At 30.0% G+C, this 13,644-nt stretch overlaps 2 protein-coding genes across 2 annotated transcripts; one reads left to right on the forward strand and one right to left on the reverse strand.

Annotated features, from left to right (window-relative positions):
* The first annotated feature begins 1,487 nt into the window (after positions 1-1,487).
* LOC149497810 (uncharacterized) lies at positions 1,488-5,577 on the forward strand. Its single transcript, XM_089719292.1, has 5 exons — positions 1,488-2,285; positions 3,103-3,172; positions 3,369-3,398; positions 4,001-4,030; positions 4,350-5,577. The coding sequence occupies exons 1-5, from the start codon at positions 1,502-1,504 to the stop codon at positions 5,575-5,577; spliced, it is 2,142 nt and encodes a 713-aa protein (XP_089575418.1). The 5' UTR covers positions 1,488-1,501.
* Positions 5,578-11,216: 5,639 nt separating this feature from the next.
* Positions 11,217-12,335, reverse strand: LOC105650866 (low affinity sulfate transporter 3). The gene is made up of 4 exons (XM_012237829.4): positions 12,036-12,335; positions 11,841-11,932; positions 11,684-11,760; positions 11,217-11,591 (listed from the first exon to the last, which is right to left on the reverse strand). Exons 1-4 carry the CDS (start codon positions 12,146-12,148, stop codon positions 11,451-11,453), a joined length of 423 nt encoding a protein of 140 aa, XP_012093219.2. The 5' UTR covers positions 12,149-12,335; the 3' UTR covers positions 11,217-11,450.
* Positions 12,336-13,644: the final 1,309 nt, after the last annotated feature.

A 13,644-nucleotide genomic window follows, 5' to 3' on the forward strand; every position in this document is an offset into this window, starting at 1 on the left:
TTTTTTTCTGCCTTAGAGATAAAAATTATTTCTTGAGTAAACTAATATTTTTTATTAATCAGTTAAAAAATTTCAAAAAAAATGAAAATAATAGTGTTTGTTTTTTTTTAATAAGTCAAAATATTGCTATTAGATTTGTAATAATTTAATGTTTATTTTTTTATGAATTATTTTTATGTATTTTCATTGTCTATTTAATTATCTATTAACTTAAGTAGTCATATTTAGAAATAAAAATAAAAATATTACAAAACATAAAGAAATAATTTTAAAACTCTATTTTTAGAATAAAAAATATTTATTATTTTAAATTAAGTAAAATGAAAAGATAATGTGTTAGGTAAAGCCAATTGCATGGACGGCCATGACATTAAATAGAGAATTGGAATACTAAACCCAAGCAGAAAAATAGAAGAAGAATACAATGCGGATAGAGAAATAGAGTAACAAATAAGCAAAAGTAGTAATAATTAATACGTGAAATTGAGAAGGTCAAGTCAACTCCCGCTTTGGAAGACCCCACGCGTCATGTGGTGTAGCCTTAGAGATCAGTTTGGTTAAATATTCACAACTGATATTATCTCTTCCGTAGAAAATAGGATCCTGGAGGAAATGTCTTTGTTATTGCTTCACATCGGTCCAAGATTTGTGTGTTCAAGTTCAATTGGTAAGGTTGATGGCTTTCATTTTCTCCCTCTCTAACTTTTCTAAAATGTTAATGAGTAGTCACTCCTAGTACAGGCTTGTCCACAGCGTGTTCGGTGGGAGCAGAAATATTTTCCTCTGTATTGAAAATTTCTCATAAAATTCTATTCTCTTTTTCCTTCATTTTAAATATTTAGAATCCTACTTTCGAAAATGAGATATGAGTCCTTTCTTCTTTTAACTAGAAATTTCAAGTTTTAAATATAATCTCTTAACTTAAAATAATTTGGAAGGAGGGTTTAATGAATTAGTAAATTTTAGATACCAAATTAATTTTGTTATCAATGATTAACTTAACTATCTATTTTTAATCGTTAATTGAAAATTATGAAAAAAAAATTCTTTAATAGAAGTTTTTAATTTTACTCATATTCTAAACTCTCAATAAGGAAGATTTCGGAACAATGCAACACCTAAATGCATGAATAGAGAAATGGAAATGTTGTATAGGCAACCAGAAATAGAATTTTATATAAGGAAAATAGATGGTAGAGGCCAAAATAATATATCGAAATTGGGAAACTAAAGTCATGCTTTGAAATGTCAAATTTTTATACCAAACTATTACTTAAATAAATTTTGAAAATTCTCTCTTTTCTCCTTCTCTGTCAAAGTGGGAAAGAGGAAAATAGATTAATAATAAATAAAATTAATTAAAAAACTTGGAAATTTCCTTGTTATGACCTGACAACCATTTTCTATTCATGCATATTCATTGCAAATCATAAAGCTATATTGAAACCTCAAAAAAGGTATTTTTCTCTTCAGTCTTCACTACAGATATATTTCTCACAAAATGTACAGTCTCCTCTTCACTAGACATGCATATGCAACCCTTCTTTTTCTATCCTTAGCTTGCCATACTTATAATGCTACCAAAAACAACTATTGCCAGTCTTCTTGCGGAATCCACAACATTAGCTATCCTTTTAGACTGAAAACCGACCCTAAAAAATGTGGCGACATAAATTATGAACTTGCTTGCGAAAACAACCTCGCTGTATTATATGTGGATTGGGGGGTATATAATGTCCAGGCAATCAATTACAATAATGCTACAATTCGATTAGTGGATGCCAATGTTCAAAAGGATAATTGCTCCTCCATTCCTCTTCATTCTATTGGCCAATTGCGTTATGATAGTTATTGGAATTCTGATCCACGATATGAAAATATAATATCAAGATCAAATTTTTCAGACATCGACGATTCTTATCAGAGCTTAGTATTCGTGAGATGTGAAATCCAAGTGAATTCTCAACTTTACGTGAATCGTTCTACTTGTAGTAATAATTCTTCTGATAATTTGTTGAAAGGTGGTTCAGGTTTTTCTTATGCCATTTTAACTCGTATTAATGCTTCTGATTTGGTGGATTCTTGCCTGGTAGAGTCCATAACTTTGACATCTTTTTTGCTGCCAAAAGATGTTCACAATATTTCATATTTAAACATTTATAAGAGTTTAGTGTACGGATTTGAGGTTTCTTGGTTCCCAGCTTGCTGTAGTAACCATTGCCTCTCTTATTATGGTTTGCCATCCGAAGGTGAATGTTATCAATTTCGTAAAATTAACTTTAAAGGTAAGTACTCTACTTTTCTATCGTTTTTATTTATTTATTTATTTTTTTTGTTTTATTTGAAATGATATTATTGTTTAGTTGCAAATATGCAGGTATAATAATTGGATATCTATATTTTTTTTGATAATGCATGGATATATACAACCACATGATATATCATTATTTTTTTTATGAAACATCAAAACTCTAATAACATGATTTTTATTTATTTTTCATTAGTTTGCTCCATGGCTAGACTCTTAGATCGGGTCTAAATAAGTTAATTTCATTGGCTATTAAATTATTATTAATTACCGTATAAATATTTAACACACATATAGATAATTACAGCAGAATCTTTTAAAAATATTTTTATAGATTTCTTTTAGAAATCAAATCCCTGCAAGTATTATGTTTAAATGTCAACATATATTTTTAATTCATTAAACTGTCTATCTGTTTTAAATTTTACGTAATTTTTTTTCTTTTAAAAAATTCTATATAAAATTAGAAATTCAAATAAAGAAATGTTACTATTATTACTATTATATTATTTTTCTTGTATTATATGTGCTGTTATTGAGTACATTCCTGGACATTGTTTTAATAAAATGAAAAATAGAAAATAAAATATCTTATCGATTCTCTTTCGTGGTTTAGTGCAAAATCTTATAATATTTCATTTCTTTTTAAGAATCTTTTTTATGTTATTAAAAAGTCGTATTTTTTTCCTCTGATTACATCAGAATCATAAAGCTAAATTATTCTAGTATTTTGTTGCTTTATCTGGAAAAAAAAAACTTTTGTTATTCATTAATATTATTTTTTTTTGTTGCAGATATTCTAGAGACTGTTGTCGGATATCTATACACAATCCTCTGGAGCCTATTGCATGGCCTCCATCGTAAGTATTTATCTACATTTTTCAGATGCCAAATTAGTATAGTCTATAACCAATGGCAAGAAAACTAAAAGCAAATATAACAATTTCAAAAAAGAAAAAAAGGAAAATTCAACCTGTGACAACCAAAAAAAAAAAAAAAAAAATTGAGAACTTCTATTCACCTGTTTAACACTTTTTTTTTTCTATGGTTCCTTTTGCAGTTGGATCGAGAGCAAGCGATGCAATATCAAGTAAGAATTTTTATATTATATTCACCCAAGACAGGAAATGTATTCGCCTCAGTAAAAAGACACGTGGCTTCTGAAAATAATACGAATTTATTTATTTATTTTTAGAAAACATGAATTCTTATATCTAATTAGAAATTCAAATTCAATATCAAAATGAAAGGATTATGTGTTATAAAATCTTTGACAGACAATAAAACATATTCAACCAATCTCTTAGAAAAATATTTTTAAGTTTTTATGTTTATAAAATATTAATTTAATGCATAGGTAGTAACCTTTTGAACAATATTTTTATATTTTTTAATTTTTTAATAGGTATTTAATTGAATTAATTTTGCAAATTGAAGCATTTAATAGATATATTTTAAAAAATTAAAGTGTTTAATAGATCAAAGTAAAGTTGACAATGACACAAGTTTAAAATAATAAAATTTAGAGATGAATTTATGTAGCGAGTAAAAATATTTTTGACATCCTTATTAAATATAAGCAATATTACGTGTCATGTTATTAAAGCGACTGCATTTCCACAGTCCCGTGAGCCTTCTTACAAATCCTATACGATTTTGCATATTGATTTATTTTTGTCATTTTATCTTCAGTGGGACTGCGATACTTTATTCAGTTGCCAAGTAAGTAACAATTATAGAAATTCTCAATATGATTATTTTCACCATTTAAGCCGCTCCAGCTTTTGAGCGCGGATAAAATTAACTGTTTTATCAATTATTAACTGTTTTAATATCGTTAATTATTTAAATATTTTTTTATAAAATATTAAAAATTAAATATTATATTAATTAACTTTTTATAAAATTCTACTTTTTTTTTTACTTTTACTTTCCAAACTAATTAATATGTATGATCTTTACTTCTTTCAGATTGGTTGTCTTATCTGCTTGTTTTCTTTAATGACTTGCTCATTTTCCTTGGTAAGTAAAATATTTCCAGAAGTCTACTTTGCTTAATTATGAACATTGAGCCATATTTCTTTCTCCCACTAAACCATATGGAGTTTTTTTTTTTTTCCTATACAGTGGTATACCGCATAGCAATATTCATTTGTGGGACTCCATGTGTGATCGCATTTTTTATCTACAAATGGCGAAGAAGACATTTATCTATGTTCGCTAATATTGAAGAATTCCTTCAAACTCACAACAATCTAATGCCCATTAGATACTCTTACTCAGATATTAAGAGTATGACTAATGGTTTTAAGGACAAGTTAGGGCAAGGAGGATTCGGAAGTGTATACAAAGGAAAACTTCGCAGTGGCGATTTTGCTGCCGTAAAAATGCTTGACAAGTCCAAATCTAACGGGAAGGACTTTGTTAGCGAAGTCAGTACTATTGGGAAAATTCACCATGTTAATATAGTTCGACTCATTGGTTATTGTGTTGAGGGATCAAAGCAAGCTCTTGTTTACGAATTCATGGTTAATGGTTCTCTTGATAGATACATATTTTCTGAAGAAAGGAATAATTTACTGAGCAATGAGAAAATGTACGAGATTTGTCTCGGTGTGGCTCGAGGTATTGATTATCTCCATCGAGGCTGTGATATGCAAATCTTGCATTTTGATATTAAGCCGCACAATATCCTTCTTGATGAAAAATTCAATCCGAAAATCTCAGATTTTGGACTTGCAAAATTATACCCAACGTATAGTAACACGGTGACGCTTACAGCAGCAAGAGGAACAATAGGTTATATGGCTCCTGAATTCTGCTACGCAAATATAGGAGGTATTTCCTTTAAAGCTGATGTCTACAGTTTTGGAATGTTGTTAATGGAGATGGCGGGAAGAAGGAAGAATGTGAATGCATTTGCAGAGAATTTGAGTCAGATTTACTTTCCTTCATGGGCTTATGAACATTTTTGTAAAGGAAAGAGCATTGAGTTAGAAGATATTAGTGAGGAGGAAAGAAACATAACCAAGAAAATGGTTATAGTTGCATTATGGTGTATACAGTTCAAGCCCAGTGATCGTCCTCCAATACATAAAGCTATAGAGATGCTTGAAGGAGAAGTTGAAAGCCTAATAATGCCTCCAAAACCTTCTTTTTTCCCAACAGATAGAGCACAAGAAGATATCCAGGTTGAAGAAGATTCAACTCAAATAACAAGTCCATATTCTGATTCAGATTCTATCAGTTTGGTGCAAAATGAATATTGAGTTGTTTAATTTATGTTCAATTATTTTTCTTTTTCTTTTTCTTTTAGGAAAAAGACACTGTCTTATAAAAAATCAATTTCATTAAAAATTTTTAATATATAGTGGGTTTATGACTTGGATGACGACCATCATAAAGTTAGTTATAACTTATAAGAATTACATTTAAAAATTAACAAAAGTGAGAGAAATGAGGATGAAGGCGCGATCCTTTCTTATACAATGAATCTAGATATTTAAAAAAAAAAAAAGCAATGTGGTGGCCAAAGGTAATGAAGCAATGTATTTTATTCAGAAAATATTTTTTTGAAAAATTTAATTAATATGTTTATTTATATAATACATAAAAATAAAAAATAATATATTCATCTTAAATTTTATTTATATATAATATATACAAAAATAATTATATATATTTAATGATGATTTTAAATTTTAAGAGCAACAACTATTAAAATTTTAATAAATATGAATATTCATCAGTTGGTATAAACCGGTGAACCAAATAAGCCCTAAGAGAAATGTTGAAAGAATTGGTTGGGAGTAATTTGGAATTAGCCAATACCAACCACATTTCCATTCTTAATCGGGATTCCTATTTTTTAGAATTCAATATAAAATTCTTTAATTAGTTTCATCTTAACACTCTAGTACTCAATTTTTATATTGAATTTACTATTCGGATTAAGTAGGATAGTATCAGCAAACAATATTATTAATTATATTATTAAATTGTGAGGATAGCAATGTTTCTAATCTTGGTTTGATTGGTGATTATGGTCTGGTTCGTTGATTTCTCGTTAGGGGGGTTTTCCTTTAATATTGGTTATTCTACTATTTTAGATTGAGGAATATTTGGCTATTCGGGCTGGTGTTCTATTAGCTTGGGAGCGTGGTTTTTGTTTTCTCATCGTTGAAACCGATAGCCTGAAAGCAATTCGATTGGTTGCTTCTATTTTGCCTTCTTCTCATCCTTTAGCAGCTATTGTTATGGATGTCCAGGGATTGTTGCTTTAGGACTGAAATTGTTATGTGCATCATGTTTTCAGTAATTTTGCTATAGGTCATTTGGCGAAGTTGGGTCATTTGATGTCTTCCTCTCTTCATGTGTGGGTTTCTGCTCCTGTTTCAATTTCTTTGATTATTATTTAGTCCGATGCTTGTGGCAACTTTTTGAGATAGTCTATTCTTTTTTTTTTTTTCCTTGTTCTTTTAGTTACCAAAAAAATATTATTAAATTCTAAAAAAAAAAGTTATGATTTATGTTTCCGATCTTCTACAACAGTATCCTTTTACGCATGATGTCTAAATATTGACACTGTTACCTCGAAGTCACGATCTACTTTGTAGGCTTTTTTAGGCCATGATCCTGCAAGAAGAGGGAAGCGTCTCCCATCAGTACTCGGAAGGTCGGTGCGCTCTATGGGGTTTATCAAATTGGAATTTAACACCTAAATCTTGGCTTGAGCCGACAAGAGTAGTAATTAACACACCTAATAGTCCTTTTTAAAAAAAAAAAAATAGTAATTTTTTTTTTTGGCGTTTTTGTATCTCATGTAATTAGTATTTACATTCACTAAAAGCAATAACCATATTTCACAAACAATGAATGAGAAATAAATAAAAAGATTAGGTGATACAATAAACATAAAATTAAGAGATCATATAATTAAATTTTAATGATGGTTAATATATTTGAACAAAATAGAAATATTAAATAGTAATTCACTTTTTTAGCAATAATGATGGTTAAATTTGGACTTGTCCTAAGCCCAGCTTGAATCAAAGGTCAGCAGATTCATCTAAAATTCCAGGCCCATAGGCCTTAACCTCTTCCAGGAGCATCACTTGAACAGAAAAGAATATTACAGAATATCTTCATTATATATATTATTCAGGAGGCCATGCCTATCCTTAGTTTAGGATTCTCCATGAAATTGACCCATAATATTCACCAATTTTGGGTAATTTTCTCATTTTTTTTCTAATTACTTTTTACTAAAAATATTTTCTTCTGTCTCAAGAAAGTTTTGCAATATCTTTGCTAAAGATGATGGCTTATTCTTGAATTTGGTGGACCTTTCTTCTTTAACTAATCATCTGCAGATTTGAAAACATCAATTAAAATAAACAAGTGATGAGTTGATACTAATTAATCTTAATAAAGGGGTTAAGATTACAATGCATTTTAATTAATTGATTCAATTATTCATAATTGTAATAGTTTCTTTCAACAATGTATTTCTTTTTCATTGCAACCACTCTACACGGATTAACCTCAACTGCGTTTCATATTGAAATTGTGGCTTTTAACCTCAGTGAGAGTGGTCTGATATAGACTAGGCACTTGCCTTAATGCAATATGTGGCTTAGAGATACAATGAATGTAGACATGTTTAGGCCAATTAAGTTAGTGGCTATCCATTTGGGAACTCCATAGGGAAAAAGGAGAAATACTGAAATGCTATTTTATTCCATTGGCATCCTTAGAGACAACGCATAAAGTGAAAAGTGAAAATATGAATTAAAAAAGGGAGCTTCATTGGCTTTGGGGAGAAGGTATTTGCTGTTTTTATTAAATTCAGATCTCTAAATATAAAATTACAAGTTCAAAATGAGCATCCGTTGCGTTAAGCACTACATAAAAACTTTAGCGTGCAATGAATCTAGACATCTTAAAAAGTGCAAGTAGGTTTTTTTTTTTTTTAAATGAAAGTTATCCTTTTATTTATATCTCAAATATGAATTCCCCATGGCCTCCAATAATACAATACCTTTAATCAAATGAGGTAAAGAATTAAAAGAGGTAAAAGAAAGAGAAAAATGATATAGCCTTTGATGAGTGGCCAAAAGTTATGCCGCTTGATTTCCTTCATGGTATATGTGATGAATGGATGAGGAGTGGAGGTACAATAGGTCAGCAATACGTAGCAAAATCGAAGGACCTGCTCTAGTCCATTGTGCCCGATTAACTCGAGCAACTAGATCCTGACAATTCATTTCCACCTGGATGGAATAAAATCCTTTATCAATGCTCCAGGAGAGCCCCCAAATCAATGCTTCAAGTTCTGCAACATAAGCTGTCCCCGCAGCAAACGTAAAACAAGCGGCAGCAACAAAGTTACCATGGCTGTTTCGGAGGATAGCACCCCCCACTGCTGAAAATTTGTTGAAAGATACATCAATATTCAGTTTATAGCAATCTTGTCTAGGCCGAATCCAAGTAATAATCATTGGCTTTAATTTTTGTTTGCCAAAAGAATCCGAAATGAAGTGGCAATCAGTTTTTGCCGACCAATTTGTTGCAAATCTTTTACCAGAATTGCCAATGCTCCAGTTTAATAACAGTCTACTAATATCTTGTATAAAGAGGTCTAGAAAGCAAGCTTCATTACCCCAATTACACTTACAATACATTTTCCACACAGACCATACAATTACTTGTGGTACCAAGAGCCTAAGCTTACCCATAACCGAATCTGGTCTGTTACAAAGCCACCAAAAAATCAACGCTTGACGCAGAGAATTTTGTGGCTCAAAACTATCTAGGAAGAAAGAGCCAAAATAATTCCAAATTTTGGCAATGATGGGGTAGAAATAAAAAAGGTGGTCCGTAGTTGTCTTCGACTCGAAGCAAAATGGGCAACGGAATGAACCATTTATCCCAAATAATTGAAGACATCTCGGTAAAGGTAAAGCTTCTCTGAGGAGTCTCCATGTAAAAATGGAAAGCTTAAACGGGAAAGATGAGTCCCAAATAGCATTGCTTGTGAGGTAAGAAGCTTTGCTTTCTCTAACACAATCGTAGGCTGAAGCAAGAGTAAATTTGTCATTCATTTCTCCTCGCCACACCACATTATTATCTGCAAAATCAACAAGTGAACAAGCAAGAGAGTGAACTTGACAAATTCGTTTCCAAGTGCAAGAGTCGATGAGTTGATATCGCATTTCTCCCTGCTGATGATATTTCTGGAACATATAGTTAGCCCACAATGAGTTCCTTTGCATATAAGTCCACCAGATTTTGAGTGGATAGGATTGCTGTAAAGAGTTAAGAGATCTTAACCCCAGTCCTCCTTCTTTAGTCGGAAAACACATGTCACGATAACTGACCCAGTGATATTTCGAATGATCCACATTTTAATCAACAGAATTTTTTGTGAATCTAGACATCAATAAGATGATCATGTAATTTCACTAATTGAATACAACAGTAACTAATTTTCAAAACTTGAATAAAATAAATTGTTTAAAATATTTGGATATAATTCTAATTTCCAAAAAAAAAAAAAATTACTTTTTTAATTATGCCCTATTAATTATGCACTTGTTTAATTTATAACCATAATCCATTGTTATGTATATATATACACACATATAAGTAATTTAACAAATTATATAAAAAAAAATGATTTCTGCCTATGGTTAGCACTCTGATGACATAATTAGATTTTGGATTTGATTAAAAAAAATAAATAAATTGCATTTTACCAATTATTAACTCGAACCAAATTTAGGTGGAAATCAGCCAAATCCAAGCTATGAAATCCAAGCTCGACCGATTTGAGCAGATAACAAATCCAAGCCATAAAATAGATATATTTTCGATTATTAAACCGATTCAACTGTACTATCCGATCCGAATTTGAAAACCATAAGAACACCTTCAATCCTATTTTGGTTTGAGAGCATAAACTTGTTTTTTATGCTACTGTGCATATATAGCTAGCGGCTGTAGGTTGTGTGATTAGCCATATTCTAGTGGAGCACAAGTTCAACTGTTGTCTCAACTTATTGGGTTTCGTCGTTGTTTTCTCTTTAGTGGATCATAAAGACAACTTCATTAGTCAAATCAAGTCAACTCACTAATTTGAAGTTTATGTGCAAGGATGTTATTTAAGCTTTTTTTTTTTTTTTTTTTTTTTTTTTGCGAGATTTCTGCATATATATTTATTTTTCTAAAAAATGCTTAATTTTTCTTTCAACAAAAAATAAAAAACTTAATTTTGTAATGAGATAAGAAATGCATAATTATTTATTATTCATAAAAGAATTGGATTATGTACTTGCTTTTCCATTCTAAAAAATTTAAAGACAGACCACGCTAACTTTTTGGAAGTTACTTTATAGAAGAAGTGGAGGGGAAAGGCAAAGCACTTGCTCCAGCTTATGCATTCTTACCTCTCATTCCTTTTACCAAAAATGAAAAAAAATTGAAAATATTATAAGATTTCATCATCTTTAATATATAATTCTTTCCATTTCTCCATGAAAGGTTGGAAGATGCTGTTGACATTTTTAATATATAGTTCTTTAAAATATAGTTTTTTATTGAAATTTCAGCCTGCTGTCTTAGTTACAGCAGCTATGTATATATATATAAATATATATGCTATTTTTAATAAATTTATTTTAGTATCTTGAGAAGAATTCTTTATTCCATTACTGTTTACAAATTTCATTATTCTGACCTTATTGGACAACTTTTCAAATAACACTATCTCTATTATTTATGGTATAACGTTTATACTAGTGTTAAAAATTTCAAGGAGTAAATTATGAAATATTTATTCCTTTTAACCATTAGTGAAACCTAGGAAATAACAACTACTAAATCAGTTAATTTTGTAGAATAACCTTCATTCTAAGCAATAAGTGAGATAAAAATTTTCAATTGTTAACACCTAAATACATAAACATCTGTGCTTTTTCCCTCTCGGACTTCAACTATAGTGTCCTAACTAGAGGAGATGAAAAGCACATTTTTATTACATTTCCCATATCTATTACACAATCATACAAACAGACAAGACCATACACGACACAAAAAAAGAAAAGGAAAGAAAGCATACTAATAGACATAATTTTCTTTTCATTTAAAAGGCAACCATTTTAGAACTGAAACATGCATCAATTGCTTCATCAATAGTCAAGGAAATCCTTTCCCCAATTTTGTTCACAAAGTTGGCTAATTTTAGCTTGTGAATCACTTGCCACCTTGGGTTAGTGATGGTCATCTGAGAGAAAAAAAAATGTTCATAAAAATTAATATATAATAATAAAAAAAGAATAATATATATGTGTTGATATAACCAATACTAATTAGTACCTCTATTCCATTTAAAACAAGATTCTTACGCAGTTCTTCCAAACAAGCAATTCCTGCTGTATCAATGCTTGTTAAATCTGTCACATAAAAAAATATCGATTCTTTTATTTTTTGATTAACTAATTAAGCTTTTGATAAAAAATTATTAAGCACTTACTGGACAAGTCAAGAATCACAAGTTGGACACTGCTTTTCAAATTTCCTTTGATTTTCTCTTCCTCTTCCTTTTCTGTTGCCCATTTTATAATACTTAAAAGAAAAAAAATAGGAATGTTACCATTTATATGCACATTATTGAATTTAAGTTGCATATCTGAAAAATAGATTGAAAGGAAGAGTAGTGTATATATACTTGTGCTTGACGAAGTTGGCATTTGCAAAACAAAGGAAGCCAGACTTGACACGGATTACAAGCACAGAAGGAGTCTCAAGAGCCATAGGATATTGCAGAACATCACAAAACATATCAGTTCCAGGTATTCTTCCAAGAACTTCTGTGCCTGGTTTAATTGATATTATGATTATCTTCAAAAACGACACTCTGCAACTCGCACAGTAAAGTTAAACGCATGGACATTGGAGGTGCTTCCAAGCTTCATTAGAGAAGAAATAGCCAACAATATGATGAAAGTTAGTGTGGGTAGTGCTTGAATTTGTATGGTCAATCATCAATAAATGAACCATCATTTTGGTCACTTTCAAATCCAATGGAACATGACATCGGTAAATGTGGTGGTGTGTTAAGCACCAATCACTTGTCAGTACCCTGAACCATTCATGCTATCCACAACCTAAGGCTGAATATTCTCCTTCCATTTCTTCTTCTGGAATATCTATCATACACTGGGTCCCTTTATAGAATAAATATAAGTCGTTAAAAATTTTTTATAAGATAATTAAGAGATCAGTTAATTCTAAGAGAAATTTTATTAATTTGACTAAATTATCATTTATCTCATATTATTAATGTGTTTAATACGTATAGAAGGATTAAATTAAAAAAAAATTCATTAATTACTCCTTAGTGTTCAACTTATACTATTGGACCGAGAGAGTATTATAACCAATTGACTTATCTAGATTCGGTATATAGGCTCATTCATGAATTAAATCAATAAAAAAATTTTTTTATTGAAATGAAGGTATTTATAACCATATATAAAGAAAAAAAAAGATGAAGTAGCAAAAATTTAAAAAAAAATTTTTTTTCATTGATGTAGTCTATAAGTAAGTAAGGCCATATACTCGGTTTAGGCAAATCTAATTCATGCTGTAAAAGCTATAAACAAGCCTCTAAGCATCAACTATGCTTAGTGGTGTGGATACCAAAATTGTATTAAATTTTATTCCTCATTTTGATAATGATTGAACCTTGCCATAAGCCGAAGTCTAATTTTACGCTCTTTGTACGACCTTGTCCATTCTTAATATAAAATTAAAAATTAGTTTTAAAAAAAATATAAAATTAAAATTCAATACATATATATAATATAAGTAAAGTTACCGCAGCGAGGAGGCCTATCTCCACCGAACAGAATAACACTCCGAACAAGGCCCCAATGCAAGCAAGAAAATCTAGCTTGTCGAGCTTCCAGATATTGTAGATTTCATTGAGGTCAATAAGTCCTGGTAGAGCAGAAAGAATAATTGAAGCAAGTATGGCAGTTGGGGTGAAGTACAATAGCCTTGTCAAAAATTCCAAGCATATTATCACTGTAATAGCCATCACAAAATTCCAAGAGAAAAAGTTCTTGTAATTTAACTAATTAAAGTAAAAAATGCACTTAAAAAGAAAATGAAAACTTGAGTAAATTGAATTTGTAAGTAATTAAAACTATGAGAAAATTCTTAAAATTAATTAGAAAAACAATATAATGGTCTGGGTCGCGTGGGTTAAATTGTTTTTTAAATTTATAAAACCAAACCTGAACTTAAGATTTGGTTGTCAGATTTAACAACCG

The sequence above is a fragment of the Jatropha curcas genome, chromosome 3, assembly GCF_041381405.1.
Source record: "Jatropha curcas cultivar XTBG-Jc1 chromosome 3, XTBG_Jcur_1.0, whole genome shotgun sequence".
NCBI classification, from domain to species: Eukaryota; Viridiplantae; Streptophyta; class Magnoliopsida; order Malpighiales; family Euphorbiaceae; genus Jatropha; species Jatropha curcas.